General features: G+C 50.6%; 2 protein-coding genes across 3 annotated transcripts; both read left to right on the forward strand.

Annotated features, from left to right (window-relative positions):
• The first annotated feature begins 33 nt into the window (after positions 1-33).
• LOC1280876 (uncharacterized protein KIAA0930 homolog) lies at positions 34-10,546 on the forward strand. Of its 2 annotated transcripts, XM_061662322.1 has the most exons (7): positions 37-902; positions 4,500-5,089; positions 5,178-5,356; positions 5,438-5,691; positions 6,978-8,717; positions 8,885-9,034; positions 9,819-10,546. In XM_061662322.1, the coding sequence occupies exons 1-7, from the start codon at positions 770-772 to the stop codon at positions 9,857-9,859; spliced, it is 3,087 nt and encodes a 1,028-aa protein (XP_061518306.1). In that variant the 5' UTR covers positions 37-769; the 3' UTR covers positions 9,860-10,546. The 2 variants fall into 2 exon arrangements, with proteins under 2 accessions (XP_061518307.1, XP_061518306.1); XM_061662323.1 differs by lacking the exon at positions 6,978-8,717 and having other exon boundaries at positions 34-902.
• LOC1280875 (spondin-1) lies at positions 9,869-16,103 on the forward strand. Its single transcript, XM_320745.5, has 4 exons — positions 9,869-11,324; positions 13,076-13,467; positions 13,549-14,617; positions 15,202-16,103. Exons 1-4 carry the CDS (start codon positions 11,099-11,101, stop codon positions 15,858-15,860), a joined length of 2,346 nt encoding a protein of 781 aa, XP_320745.5. The 5' UTR covers positions 9,869-11,098; the 3' UTR covers positions 15,861-16,103.
• The last annotated feature ends 213 nt before the right edge of the window (positions 16,104-16,316 follow it).

Raw genomic sequence — 16,316 nt, forward strand, 5'->3', positions numbered from 1 at the left:
CACGTCACACAGCTGTCAAACGGCAACTGTTTACAAATGCAATCTCGCACACGAAGGAAGAAGAACCAAAGACACACACTCACACAAGGAAATCACAATCGTTTGTTGTTTTTTTGCGACGGTCGGAGTTGTTTCGTGTATGTGCGTGTGTTGCGTATTGTTTGCCGATTGTCCCTTGTTCCCTTCGGTCCCTTATTGCTTCCTGTCAATATGCCGACCAGTTTCGTGAATGGTGCCGCTGGTTCTGCTTCACAGTCAGGGACGCATATTGCGCAACCGCGTAAGCTCGCCCGAAGTGTGCGATGAACCAAAACACGACGACTACGACGACGACGACTATTAAGAGGGAAATCACCGTTCGACGCTTTTCCAATACGACGTAGGAAGGCCAGTGCGAGTTCAGTTCCCAGTGAAGCATCACAACGCACGACGCAGTTTCAAGTTCAGAAGGCTGAACGTGCAAGAAACAAAAAAGCACTAGAGAGCGAGAGACAATCCCGCTAAGCCATTCTAATTACCCACACACGCATACAGTCTTTCGAAGGTGCCAAAAAAAGTACAAAGGAAAGTGAAAGGAACACAGGTGGTGGATTGAGAAAACCCCGCAAGAAGAGATGAACACACTTCCGGTTCCGTTCGGTGGTCGCGTGTGAACATCAGGGAAAACGATAATACGCCCTTGGAAGGCCTTTTGTCGTACACAGGGGTCGGTGTCCGTTCGGTCCGGAATCCCAGTGCAACGGTGGACCCCCAGCGGCGAGCCTTCACAATGTCGGCCAGTGCCGGTGGGCTTGGTGGGACGGCCTCGGCCCTGCTCAAATCGCCCCAGACAGCCCTCCAGCTGCTGCTGGAAGAGATCAACTTTCAGCGTACAAAGGAGATGCGGCAGCTGCTAAAGGACGGTAAGTTGTCCCAAATCATTCCACCCCCTTCCAGTGGAGCCAGTGGAGGCGAAGGTAGAAAAATTCCAATTAAAACCCTCCCCAGTTGGGACCATCATCTCGTTTAGGGAGTAAAGGGGCCATGCTGTGAATTATCGATTTTTCCAACAATCGAACCGTCACAGCCAGCACACACCACACGTCGAGTTGATGAGTTCATTCGACGATAATAGGCGAATATGCGCACTGCTCCTTGTTGTGTGCTCCTTGGATTGGGTTTCTTCACCCCTCACACACACACACATTCACGTACGGTTGCTAAGGATCGGAATGCCTGGTCCGTCCATCCCAAATGTCACGTCGTGATGTTTTTGCTTTTTGCATAACTAACCGTCCCCGACAGAAGCAACGGTGGTATGTGTGCACCGGCTTTCTTGCCTTGCTCCTGTCGAAGGATCGATTTCTTGGATTCCATTGGAATTTTACCGATCAACCTGCCATGCCATACGTCCTGGCCGTCCGGCAGCGAGTCTCGCGCAGAATCTCATTAACGCGAATGCGAAAAGCATTGCCAGTTTGTCTTGAATATCATTATCTAAATGCTTCCGCTTGTTAGCATCAGCTTGGTTATTGGCATTTGGCTACTGCTGTTGATGATTCATGGAAGCGGGGGATTTTGGTGCCGGTCGAGGAAAGCAGCGCACCCTTTGATTGGGGATTTTCTTTGCTCGGGTCCAGTAAAACGAAAACGACGATGCAAACGCCGTTCCGTTTTGCGATATATTTATTTGTAAGAAGACCGTGTGCACTGCAAACTGCAGTGACTCATGGTCATGCTGCAAAAGAGCAAGCGTGATTGAAGCGTGGAGCAGCAAGCAGTTGGATCGATTCGCTGCAACAGAAACTCACAAAGGCCATACTGGTGCTTGTCCATCTTAACTAACCAGACGTAACATTTCCGTCGTGTGGGCAGAGATGTGGCATGTCTTTTTCCTTCAAATGGCAGAGATAAAAGCAAAAGCGTGCCGTGCAGATTTCACTGACAATTGTACATACACATATGCGATAACCTTCCCCCAGGCACTGGACTGCAGGTTTGCCTGGACCCGTGTTTGTTTGTTTGTTTGTTTGGTGCATTGTTGAGATGCATCACCATCATCATCATCATCATCAGCATGCGTACCCACAAGTAGCTGCGGCTCCTTTTTGGCTTATCAATGCGCGATATGGTTGGTCGTACGTATCTCAACCGTAGTAGTAGCGCGATTGCTGGCGGGAAGAGCTATTAATCATTGCCTACTGCAAGACGGACAGACAGACCAACAGCGCAGCACCCCCTGTTGTTGTATCCCGAATAGATGAAGATTCTTGCTTTACGTGTTCAGCGCGCTTAGCTTTTTTATTTTCATCCAAGTAGCTGGAGCAAGCAAGCCGTGTTTGCCGGTTAGTTCTGCTATTTCCGTCTCGTACTGTCGCTGTTATCTCACACGTGTATTTTATTTTATTGTATTATTGTTATTGTATTTTCTTTACAATCTTTATTGTTATTGTATTTTCGTACAATAAATGCGTATCAGTAATGGGATGGCTCGGATGACGGGGTGACCTTTAACCTTTTGCCGGTTTGCTACGTCAGTGTGCAGTCCTTTGCTGGATTGCCTTTTCCAGCGGCGGTTGCGTCACTGAAGAAGAGTTTCTTAGTGTTGGGATTGCAATGTTCGCTTTGTTGGACTTGTATAAACAAATTTGTTTATAGAATATTAGAAATTATACAACTGGAAAAGAAGTGTACAACAGCAAAGGTGCGTAACACACAATGCGTATTAAATAATTTCCTTCTATGTGGGGACGGTCCATATGAGGCTTGTACCCACGATGGTCATGTTGTTAAGTTGTTCGAGCCTGACGTAATTTATTTTAAATTAATTCAGTATGACCAACAACATCAATCAATTTCTAGTATCAATTTCTAGTTGCAATCAGATTTAGTTTTATGTATACGTAAAATTCAAATATGATTCCTATTAGGAATTGTTGGACTGGGCTGGGGTCAATTCCCTTTCGAACATTTGCTCAGCATCGAGAACTCAACATTAAGGCAATTTTTGTAGATTGCTTTACTACCATATATTTCTGATTGATATTTTTAGATTGCTTTCGTGCATATTTCCCAAAAAGCGATTTGCATAATAATTAAGAATTACGCAAAATACAGACCATCCAGGATTGTTTGTACAACATTGTTTGTAACAGGTCTGAATGGCCGCAAACTACACCAGACAAAAGACCATGAAGCAGTTGCAGTAGATGATTGCGTTGATTGCACTCTGCCAGACATATAACTGCCGTATTGTAAAGATCCTAAAGCTCGCTGTCCTTTTGGTTGGACGTCAAAGTCTATGAAACATAATTGAAAGTCATCTAAATAGTGTCCAATGTTGTCCTTCTCTTCCCAAAGAGGATTCCGAAACTGAAAATCAATACAGACACGACACGTACAATCTCTTCATTAACTGCAAAGCAGCATATGATAGCATAGCCAGGGTAAAACTGAACGACGCTATGTGCTCTTTTGGAATTCCGGTAAAACTGATAAGACCAATTGCACTTGTCAGGTGAAGGTGAATGGAAACCTATCAGGGCCTTTTGCTACCACCAAAGGTCTGCCCCAGGGGGACGGACTTGGCTGTCTCCTATTCAACTTGGCGCTAGAGTGGGCCATCTGCGACTTGAGGGTGGAGACAGCGGGAACCATCTCCTATAATTCAACCCAGATCCTGGCATACGCTGATGATATAGATATCATTGGTCTGCAGCTCTCCTATTGCAGATAAAAGAGGCAAAGACCAAACTGTTGATGGCAACATCAGCGGCCCTACCAATAACGTAGGCGTGACGTACAGATAGGTGAATGCACTTTTGAAGTCGACCCAAAATTCACCTATCTTGGGTCAAAGGTCAGCTAAGTTGCGCGCAAGGATGCTGGCTGCCAACAGGTCATTCTACAGCCTGAAAAATCAGTTCACCTCAGGTAACCTGTTGCAACGGACGAACCTTCTTAGCCGCGTTCGAGAGGAAGATGTTCAGAGGGAACCTTGGCTCCGTATGCATGGAAGGACAATGGAGGAGCCGTTATAATGACGAGCTATACGAGATGTACATCGACCACCACTGTCGTATCAAGCTCGCCAGGATCCAGTGGGTTGGCCATATTGTACGAATGGAAACGGACGACCCAGTCCGTAAAGTCTTTTTAGGCCGTCCACAAGGACAGAGGAGGCGTGGTAGGCCCAAATTGAGGTGGCAGGATGGCGTGGAGGCGTCCGCCTTTAAGGCCGGTATAAGGTATTGGCAGAAGGGCAGAAGGCGCGAGACCTTGAGCGGTTCGGTTTCGGTTAGTAGAAGACAATTCTAGATCAATGTCCTTTACAAACTCATGAAGTGAAGTGTCTGTCAGTCAGGTATTCATAGAAAAATGGCCGTAGAAATCAGGAAGTCTTGGAGATAAAAAAAACCTGAAGAAGTTGTGAAAGTCCTCACATCGCTCAACCTTCTCAACTATCATCCTTCAATCGCAAACTAACGCTACAACTCTAATCTTCTCTTCCTCCTTCCCAGACGGTGGTTTCGTCGTCCTGCAGGGTACGACCTACTGGACCGACCTGTTCGTGCGCCACTTTCTCTTCCAGTCCGAGCCGGAGCACAGCATCGACTGTGACGATCTGCTGTTCTTCGTGCGCAAAAAGCACATCAAGGGTTCGTCGCGTGCGATGCCCCGGTACGAGACGGAGATCGAGGTGTTTCGGAAGGATTCGCGCAAGCTGCCGATCGGCGACCCGGACGTCGACTGGGAGGAAACCGTCTACCTGAACCTGGTGATCCACCAGTTCAACTACACGCTCACGCTCGCCATCTGCACGCGCACGTCGCCGAAGGAGCTGCAGGTGCTGCGGCGCCACTCGCAGAAGGTGTACGCGTCGCCGAGCCGCCGAAAGATGGACACCAAGGGCGATAGTGAGGAGATCACCTATCCGCACATCTGCTTCATGGTGGACAACTTCGACGAGGTGTTCCACGACATACTGGTGCGCGACGGCGAGATGGTGTGCGTCGAGCTGGTGGCGACCGATCGGGACGGCAGCGTGCAGGGCGTCATCTTTCTCGGCTCGATACGGTACGACGCGCTCAAGAAGGTGTACGATGCACGGGTAAGGTTAAAGGGGGGGGGGGGGGGGGTACACACGATCAATCAGCAGTTCGGTTAATTTCATCCTTTTCTTTTTCACTCCATTTCAGCAATCCAGCCTCGGCTCGAAGGTAGCACAACGAATGTCCTTCGGTTTGTTCAGCTCCGGTGGCCCTCAGACGCGCTGCGAGTTTGTGCGCATGAAGGGTCCGCAGGGCAAGGGTCACGCCGAGATGGCCGTCACGAAACCGAAAGGATCGGGCGTAGAAACGCCTACCAGCGAGCCCGGGTAGGTCAAACGGAGATGTACTGGAGCTCGATTCAAACACGCCAACCAATCCTAACCACATATGCACATGCGCTTTTTTAGGTTCTGTGCCACCGACATGTGGGACTCGGAGTGGGAGGAAGACTGCGAGGAGTACTACAACTATCGGCATCAGCGCCGGCTCAGCGACCCAAGCGCCAACCTGAACAACTTCAGCCGCTACGGCTGGCGCACGAAGAATGCGACCGATCCGGGCGGCTCCGCGTACGGCGGCTCGAAGGCGCGCTCGGAAAACGAAGGGCTGGACTGTCTGGCGAACGAGGTGTCCGAAATCGAGGCCGGTGATTTGCGCGACGGTAAGCCACGAACAGTTGATTGGTTTTGGTGCTCTCTCTCTCTTTCTCTCTCGCTTCACGATCATATAACGCTTTTGTTGTGCGCGCAAATGGGGTTCGATGTGTGACAGGTTTTCTTTTCTTTTATGTCTTGTGTGGTTTATGTCTTGTGTTAATCTAGACGATTCTTGGATTTGGAACAAGGAGAGCAAACACTCTCAAATTTCTGAAAATTAAAAATGGATTTATTCTAAACTGTAAAGAGGAAAATTCCTAATTGCAACTCAGCTCAGTTGCAAGCCCAAGAATCGCATTCGCATCAAAAAAATTCGTCATCATCTACTCTCTTTCACTTCATAAACCATCAGTCCCTCTGTGTCCGTGTATGCATGCAGCATGTGTGTTTGTTTTTGTTTCTAATCGTCTCTTCGGCCAATTCAACCAACGTCTATCGCTTATAAGCCGTGTCGTGTCTCGTGCTAGCTACCAAATCAAAATAATGTTAAATAATTAAAGTGTGGCTACACGAGAACGATGGGCCGTGTGCCCCCGTGTGCACACCTGTGTACCGTGTACAGTATTGCTGGCTGGCGCTTGACTCTTTACATTACATTAATCTTTACTAACCCGGTAGGGAAGCAGGACGATCGCTTAACCTCAAAATTTTGGGAGCCAAAAATTCAAAATGCCAATAGAAGAAGCAGAAAAAACCAAACAAAACGATCCTTTCCCAGGTTCTTCCTTCCCGTTCTTCTTTGCGCCCTTCCTTTTGTGGTGGTTCCCTTTTCCTTCTGTTTTTTTTTGTGTGTGTGTGTGTGTCAATACATTCACTCCACCCTTCCCTGCTCTCATCCAACCCCTCATCCCGCTCCTTTTCTAAGAGTAGTGTGCCCTTGTCGCTAGAAGATTAACCGAAAAGAGTTAACACACCAAACCCTAGTTGCGTTTGTATGCCCGTGTGTAGTGCAGCATCACTGGAAGCCACCAGCGGGGGACGGGGGACAGAACGGAAAGAGCGGGAGACAACACTCCGGCCTTTCCTGTTCCGTTGATCCATCGCTTGGTGTGCTTCCTCTTCCTTGAACATATCCTTTTACAAAAAAAACTACCGTACTATTACATCCTTGTTCGTTTTGTCTTATAATTTTTCTCTCTTTCTCTCTCTCTCTCTATTTATCTCTCTCTTTTATACACCAACGCACACCCACATACACAACCACACATACAATGTACTTCCCTTTGCGGCGCATTTTTCGTTCGGAACAATTTCGGCCCTGTCCACCAAAAAAAATCAAACCAAATCCCAGATCGTCCTGCTTCCTCGTCCGCCAGCATCGTGGACACGTCGCCGGTACAGCAGGGTGGCAGCAGCAAATCGCCCACCGCCAGCAACGGCACGGCGCGGCACCGTGTCGACCCATTAGCGGGTCCTCCCTGCGTCCCGAGCGACAAGCTGGCCGGCTCCTCCTCGAGGACGGCGGGCTGTTGCAGTTGCTTCGGCCGGCCGGGGCGCAAGCGCTGGTCCACCGATGCCGATTCCGTCCAGATGTCGGAGGTGTACGCACCGTGTCCGGCGTGCGGCGGCGGGGAAGCCGACCGGGACGAGGAGGCCGAAACCGGCCGCACCGCGTCGGAACGGAAGCGGCTGGAGTCGCTGGAGCTGCACGATTCGCCCGCCTGTCTGGCGACGGTGTCGAAGGGCCGATCGCCGCTGATGAAGCATCGCAACGTGCTGATCGTGGAGAGTGAGCTGGAGTTTGCGGGTGGTGCGAAAGTGCGAACTGGCCCCCAGCCCAGTACAGCCAACGATAAGGGAACGGTGGTCAAGAAGAAACCCTCGGCCGATGCGCTCAGCACGGTGAAGCGGCGGGAAAACGGTTCCAAAGCGAGCCAGAGCCCAAAAAAGCGGCTCAGTACGCCCGTGTTTCGATCGAAGCGCAGCAACAGCAGTACGGAGACAGCCGACCCGGCGAGCGGTAGCAAATCGGCCAACGGCAAGGCGAAGGCGTCGAACGCGATCAACAACAACACCGGCATCCATCGACGGTCGGCCCCACCGTCCACCGCAACGGAGGCGACCGAGGCGACGGAAGAGTACGAGATGGCAGACGACGCCGTGTCGCTGAACGGCGGCGACTTGACAGCGGCGAACGGCGAACCCTCCACCGCCGCGGCACTGATCGACCCGAAGCAGCGGATCCGGGTGAATGGGCGCGAAGAGTTCCCGGCCGAGCGGAACAACCGTACGGCGAACGGGAACGGCAATCAGGCAGGCGGTGAGAAGCTAGCCACGACGACGGCTGCCACTGTGGCAAACATTAAGGAGCATCGCGAACGACGAACCTCCACCAATACTGTTCGATCGTCGGCGGGTGGTAATGGAGCGGCTCCCGGGAACGGCAGCGGTCGCTTTTCGCTCATCTACCGGCGAAGCAAGTCATCTTCGGCGTCGCCACCGGTCGTAGCCGGTAAAAGGGAGGACAAAAAGGGAAAGCACTCTGGGGTGCTGAGCTCCGATGCGGGGCGTAAAAAGACTCCACCGGTGCTGGGAGTGGAGGGCAAAAAGGAGGCTGAAGTCGGTCCGGTGCCAGCTGCAGAGCAGGAAGCGAAGCCGGAAAAGCCGCCCGAGAAAGAGGAAACGGATCTTTCGACGGGGGCCGTAATCGATGGGGACATAAATGGCAATCCGGACGAGACGACGACGGATGCGAAAACCGAATCGACCGATGGGCAGGAAACGACCGAAGAGAGCGAGCTCAGCAATCGTGCCATCTGGGCGGCACTGAAGGAGCTGCGGGCGAAGAAGGAGTGCTCCACGCTGCCGAAGGTGAAGAAACCGAGCTACAACAGTTTTTACGCGCGGCCAACAATTCTTGCGGACGGTGCCGCTGCTGGACGGGACGGGACGACGGGACCGGACGGAGCGGCCGTAACGCCACCCGCGGGTGTAAATACGATCCCGAGCCGCCGTACGCCCGACGGCACGAACATCTACTACCTGTGCGACTACCATCCGAGGCGGCATCAGCATCACCATGGCGATAAAGGTTGGCGTTTTTGCAGGGCGCATGCTGCGTGTCCGTGTGCTTCTGTCGTTTGTTTGTCACTTTGTGTGCTTTGTGTTTAAACGTTTTAAGAAATAGAAGGGAAGAGGAGTTACTGATAGGATTTAATAACACATTTTGTCTTCTTTCTCCACTTGCTATACTTCCAGAGCTCGACGACGGCGCGTACAACCCGCTGTGGACGACTAAAGGGTTTACGCAAACGTTTCACTTCTGGAAGGAGAACCGCCGCCAGCAGTCGACGCCACTGAACGCCTTCCTCACGTACGTCACGCTGCCGTGGTGGAGCATAGCGAAAGGTAAGGGGAAGATTTTTAAGGCGATAAGAAGGAAGATACTAGTGAAGGGGTGAATTAAGTTTTCGTTGGAATCGATTCCGGCTAGCTCCGAAGTATTCTGTGATCGATTCCAGATAGTAGGTCCGGAACACAGTTTCTGGAATTAGTTGCGGAATTGGTACCTGAATTGGTTCGGGAATCGGATCCGGAATCGGATCCGGAATTGGTTCCGGAATCGGATCCGGAATTGGTTCCGGAATCGGATCCGGAATTGGTTCCGGAATCGGTTCCGAAATTGGTTCCACAAACGGCTTCGGAATTGGTTCCGGAATTGGTTCCGAAATTGGTTCCAGAATCGGTAACGGAATCGGAATCGGCTCCGGAATCGGTTCCGGAATCAGCTCCGGAATCGGTAACGGAATCGGTAACGGAATCGGAATCGGCTCCGGATTCGGTTCCGGAGTCAGCTCCGGAATCGGTAACGGAATTGGAATCGGCTCGGAAATCGGTTCCGGAATCAGCTTCGGAATCGGTTCCGGAATCGGTAACGGAATCGGAATCGGTAACGGAATCGGAATCGGCTCCGGAATTGGAATTGGTTCCGAAATTAGCTCAGGAATCGGAATCGGCTCCTTAATTGATTTCAGAATTGATTTCGCTTGTATTTCTGAAGTCAATCTTGATTCCGTTACCGGAGCAAATTGCGATTCCCAGGATGCTTCCGATTGCGAAGCCGATTCTGATTCTGATTCCCACCACTAAAAGAGACGTGATTACTGATACGCTTGTGCTTGTTTTTTTTTAGATCTTCTGGACCACCGGGAGCAACCGATACTAACGTTTTAAGGGACGCCCCGAAACCGAAGCATGGTTCCATACCAACAGGACCTCAATTATCCTACTACTACTACTACTGGCTCTCGTCGACTCTTGTGGGGCTCAGCATAATGCCAGACGACACGATCGCACCGAAAAAAGAAGGCTTTTTTATTCATTTATTTCGATATACAAGCGGCAGAAGAGGAGCGTGTTTTTAATTCAATCGATCAATTGATCCTAGTCTAGTCAGTTCTGGGGAGTTCTGGCCGCACAGGCAGCAACAGCAGCATTCCGTTCGGTGGGAACACATTTTGTGATAGTAACGCATTCTTTCTTTTCCCAAGTCCCCTTATCTCGTCCCCTCAGAGCTGTTGTCAGCTCCGGAGCTCACTGTGGGCATCTTGCAGCCTTTATCCACGTGTGTTGAGCAGCGGAACAACCAAAATGGAGGGCGTTTAGCTATAGGGTATAAGGAGGAGACAGAGAATAGCGATGGGACGCATCTTTAGCATCTTCGAATCTCAAGGAATCTTTGCAATTTCTCACACTTATGTACTTGCATTTGAATGTAAAAATCATTTTGTTTTTGTACCGTAAGCATTGCGTCGTTTAGGTTTAATGGCGCGTGGAATTGTGTTTTGCTAAATAAGTCGTCGTTTCGTAAGGGTTTGGTGAGTGGCGAAAATAAAAAAAAATGGTGGGTGTTGTCATTAAGATTGATTTGGTTGATTTCTGAAGGGTTAGATTGAGAGTGTGATTAAAAAAAGGAAGGATTATTGAATGGGTAACACTCACACAGCCACGCGCTGCACGTGTATTGAACAGCGATACAGCGAACAAAGTATAAATATAAAAACATTTGCAAAAAAAGCGTACATTTCAAAACATTATTTTCTAAAATTCCCAATACTTCATCGATCCTCATCGATTCCGTCAGACAAACATTTTTCCAGAAATAATCGCTCCGTTCCCTTCATTCTTCCCTCCTTCTTCCCGTTCGGTTTGCTGATAAACCGAGCAAGCGCACCGGAGGGGGATCCGATCCGAAACGTCGCGATCAGCGGCTCTCAGTCGCTAATCAGCAGCCCTAGCGCTCACACAGTGCCGAGTGATCTGTCTCGAACCCTTGGGGAGGACCGGACCGTGTCAAGGGGGGGCCCCTAATCAGTGAGCTAATCAAGTGAAAACCAAAAGCGGGCGATCGAGGAACCGTTCTGTACCGTGCAGCGATAAGAGGCCGTGTGTGTTTGGGTGTGTGGCAGAGAAATGGTATCACCTTTCGGCCGACGACGATCGTCTTCTTGGCGATCGATCGTGCTGCCGGCTTTGCTGTTCGTTCTGCCAGCGTTGGTTGAAAATGGCGAAAGCTGCAGCAAAACCCCGATCGTGGACGGGCGAACGGTCAGCGGTGTGAAGCAGCCGGGCGACAATGGTTACCGGTTGGCCATCCGGGACGAGCCGACCGGGTACGAACCGGGCAAGATCTACAACCGTAAGTATTCCGCCATCCGAAACGGCAAAGTACAAAGGACGGGTGCGCAGCTGCAGACGCATGACGAAATACTACTACTACTGGATGGTGGCAAAGCAAATATGTTCTAATTATGGTTGATGAAAGTTACACACACGCACGCACGCACGGTCTGACGGCACTGGAAGACTGGTCAGACACCACCGTGGAGGAGGAACTAGCGCATCGCTGATAATTTCCTCAACGCAGCGCAACGAGTGCACGATTACAAATGTGCCCGCAATTGGGCGGGGACTGGGGGAAGACGAGAGGGGGATTGGGTGGGATTCTTGCCTTGAGCGGCACGAGGTTAAAGTGTAACTGCGCTCCCCACACGCGCTTTACACATTGTGGGTTTGCGAGGGACACTCATCAATAATAGTTGACGCTAACCTTGTTTGAATTTACAGTCAATGTTAAGAAGTGATTTGAGTTTCAAGCCTATTTTTGACACTCTTTTTGAAGCTTTTTTCAAAGTAATGAGAAACGTTCATATCATATCAATTCAAGAAAGGGGGCCATTAGCTTCAGATTAAGAATACAAATCGGTTTGAAGTCTTAATGAGTACGGTGCAAAAAAAAGCTTTTCCGAGGTGCAACAAGTTTCCATAAAAAAGGTACAAAAACAAAATAGGATCTATAGCCATTAAAACAGTTGACTGGATATTGAACTGTAATTTTGTGACACAAAATGACCACTGAGAGACCTTTCCGCTCCTTACAAAGAGAGCTCTGAGCAGCTCTTAAAGTGAGAGTTCTATCAGTTACAGTGACAGCCCTGAGCTTGCTCAACAACATCAACATAAAGAGTTGCAATCAGAAATTGTGGATTACTTATTGGCCAATTTGCAAAACCACCACATAAAACGCCTACAGAGCGATAGATCGATTCCGAGAGTGCGAGCATTGTAGCATTGAGCGCGCGGAGGCTGCCATGAGCGCACTGAGTTGCGTATTGAGTGCGCAGAGCTGTATTGAGTGCGCGGAGGAGCTACGGAAAGCGCGTGGGGATACAATGCGCGTAGAGCTCTATACGCGTGTTCTATATGCGTGTTCAGTAATTCGGTAGTCATCCTGGAACGACTTTATAGGAAACTGACCGTGATGAAGTACGCTTTTTTAGTAGGTTCGACCACCACGTGTATAAGTGTCAGTCTTTCCCAAACATGAGTTACATGACGACTCGCTACTTTAGACTAAACAGAAACCAAATCCCTCTCAAAAGGTACCTCAAGCTAAGTTAGATTTCCTTACATTGCTTCCAATACCTAAGGAAGACAGCATGGACAGCAGTTTAGATCTTCAAAAAGAACCTTAAACCCATAAACATTGATCAAAAGCAAAGAGACACTAATTTAAATCATGCAAATAACGATGAGCACTTACCTTGTGATGTCAGAATGTTCGTAACAGTCTTCGTAATTTGTAATCCATTGCCATTGGAGGAATGAAATTACAGACATTTCACATGTTTGCAGGTACAGGTACAATAATTATCCTGTTAGAAGTTGCTTCGTGCATATATTCAATAGGATTCTGGGTAGAAGTTGCTTCGCGCATATATGCTATAGAATTCTTGTTGGAACACTGGTATATTGATGCTTTCTTGCAATGGCTCTAGTCTACACGCTTCTTTTTGTCTCCATCACTAAAAACGTCCACTTGCCTCTCAACACTAACACTCTCACGCTCTCACAAAACTAACACTCTCCGTGCAACCTCAATCCTCACAGTGTTCATCGTTGGCTCGCGCACGCATGCGAAGCTGCAGCAGTTCACGCACTTTACGCTGGTGGCGCACGCACGCAACGGCGCCAAGCAGTATCTGGCCGGGCCGCGGCGCGTCGGCCGGTTTCAGCTGTTCAGCGACGCACTGACCAAGTTCCACGATCAGTGCGTCAACACGGTAACGCAGGCGGACGATTTCCCCAAGACGGAGGTGCAGGTGATGTGGGTCGCACCGGCAGCCGGTTCCGGCTGCGTCAGCATCTCCGCCATGGTGTACGAAAGCGAGCAGCAGTGGTTCGCGGACGACGGAGCGCTCACCAAGGTGCTGTGTGAGCATCAGCCCGTGCCGCGCCTACAGAAAGGTGAATGTTGTGCCTGCGATGAGGCGAAGTACAGCGTAAGTGTTAGGTCACGCCACTATCCTATCACACATCCGATCCGGTGTGCACAATAACGACCTCCCGGTTCTCTCTTGCAGCTTACCTTCGAGGGCATCTGGTCGAACGAGACGCATCCGAAGGACTACCCGTTCGCCATCTGGCTGACACACTTCTCGGACGTGATTGGGGCGTCGCACGATACGAACTTTTCCTTCTGGGGTGAAAACCACATCGCCACCGACGGTTTCCGCATGCTGGCCGAATGGGGCTCGGTGCGTCTCCTCGAGACGGAGCTGCGGGCGAAGGGGGCACGCCTCCGCACGCTTATTAAAGCGGCTGGTCTGTGGTATCCGCGCGTGAACGCCAACACCACCTCCAACTTCCGGGTGGACCGGAAGCATCACAAGATATCGCTCGCCTCCATGTTCGGCCCGTCGCCCGATTGGGTGGTGGGTGTGAGCGGACTCGACCTGTGCCGACCGGACTGCACCTGGACGGAGTCGCTGGACGTGGATCTGTACCCGTGGGATGCCGGTACGGACAGTGGCATCAGCTACATGTCGGCGAATGCGGAAACGCAACCGCGGGAGCGTATGCACCGCATCACCACCCTTTACCCTGAGGACCCGCGGGCACCGTTCTATAATCCCCGGTCGGCGGAGATGACACCGCTCGCTCGGCTTTATCTGCGCCGGGAGCGGGTAATGGCTCGCAGCTGCGACGAACAGTTCCTGCAGGCGCAGGTACTGGAGCTGGCGGAGAACACGGAGGAGGAAACGCGCCCCGAGTGTGCGACGACCGAGTACACCGACTGGACGCCTTGTTCGGTGACTTGCGGGAAGGGGATTCGGATGCGCACGCGTGAGTATTTGCGGCCGGATGTGGCGGCAGGGGCACGGTGCAACAGGCAGCTGATCGGGAAGGAGATGTGCGTTGCGGAGGTACCGGAGTGTGAGGAGGGAGTAGCGGGAGAGGATGCCAGTGGGGAGGATATGGGCCAGTCGGCGGCGACGGTCGATGAGGCAGGGGAAGGCGTCGGCGTGTGCCGTACGACGCGCTGGAGCGAGTGGTCGGAGTGTTCGGTCAGCTGCGGAATCGGGGTGACGATGCGGACGCGCACGTTCCTGGAAAACATGGGCCGGAAGAAGTGTCCCCACATCAGTGTTGGTGAGTGATAGTTTCCTCTCGTGGAGGTTTTTTACGATTTCGCTGGGTATTCGCAATTATCAGACTACACGCTTTTCAATATTAACTGTTTGAGTTGATCAAATATCCCATTAAAAAGGTGTCCCCGTTCAAAACATAGCTGATTTTGAAAGTGTGCTAGTTATTCAATATTTAATTCATATTCTTTAAGCTTCAGCTTCAATGGATCTTCAACATTTTGGACAATCTCTAATTTAATCGGAATCTAATAATCTAATAGGATTTTCCAATGTAATTATCCTAAAAGGGTACCATAAAGTCCAATTCTCAGCGCATACAGCTCATTTCTTGCAGAAAGAGTCAAGAAAGTGTCCCTAAATTATGAGAACCCCTGAACAACCCTGTAATGACTCTTCTACTCTAATTTCACTCATAGAAAAGAGTGCTGCGAGATGAGCTTATTCTTTTCAATATTGGATTACATTCCAATTGCAATATACTATTTTCGACAAGAATAGAATAGCATCCTATAGAGATTCATCCGACAATAACGTCTAACTAACAATCAAATGTATCTAATCGCATCTTTCCCTCTTCCCCCGCAGTGGAAAAGCAGAAGTGCATGCAGCCGGACTGCTCGATCACCGACATGGAAGCACCGGATCCGCTCTGCCCCGTCACCGCCTGGAGCGACTGGAGTCCGTGCAGTGCGACGTGCGGCAAGGGCGTGCAGATTCGCACTCGCCTGCTGCTACTGGCACCCGAGGAACAGGACCGCTGCCAGAACCGCATCGAGCTGAACCAGCAGCGCCCCTGCACGGACAAGGCCGACTGTCTGTACGATACGTTCACCGCGCAGGAGATCTGTTCGCAATCGCCGGAAGCGGGCCCGTGCCGGGGCCGCTACCAGCGCTACGCGTACGACTCCACCAAGGGCACGTGCGTACCGTTCTACTACGGTGGCTGTCGAGGCAATCGGAACAACTTCCTTACGGCCGACGATTGCATGAACACGTGCACGCGATCGCGCCTGGAGACAAGTACGGGGTTGCCGCCGGCAGCAGCCACACCGGACCCGTTCGAGGCCCTGCCCGTCGACTGTGTGCTGTCCGACTGGTCGGAATGGACGCCATGTTCCGTTACCTGCGGCACGGGCCGTTCCGAGCGTGTGCGGTCGATCGTTACGCATCCGCGCAACGGTGGGCAGCCCTGTCCGCCGCGCATCGTCAAGCGCCGCAAGTGCACTGGGCCACCGTGCAATTGATGCGGGCTTTCTTCATCCTGCAATTAGTAAAGAAACGGGGGGTGAGAAGCACCAAAAGCACATAAGATGAGGGAGTGAAAGAAAAATACACTTATGCGCCATCCATGAATGACGTAACGCTTGAAGGGTGGGGAGAGGGTGCCATCACACGTTACGATTTGTTACTTGAGGGAGAAGGGAAGTTTAACAATTGTTACGTAACGAGAAATAAAATGTTAGATTTTTGTTAATTCGAATAACAAATGAGTAAACGTTCATTCTTCTTCTTTACTTAACAACCTTCGTGGTTATGGTGGCCTAAAACGGATTTCGCACTTTCTATGTACCACTAAACCGAATACTCCGTCATTGCTAGGGGGCCAGTTCACATCAACTTTACATATCAACACCGATTAATACCAACGTCGGATAATTCCAAAGTTACAGTTTGTATAATTGTTTGTGAGGATGGTGGTC

The sequence above is a fragment of the Anopheles gambiae genome, chromosome 3 (genome assembly GCF_943734735.2).
Source record: "Anopheles gambiae chromosome 3, idAnoGambNW_F1_1, whole genome shotgun sequence".
Lineage (NCBI taxonomy): Eukaryota > Metazoa > Arthropoda > Insecta > Diptera > Culicidae > Anopheles > Anopheles gambiae.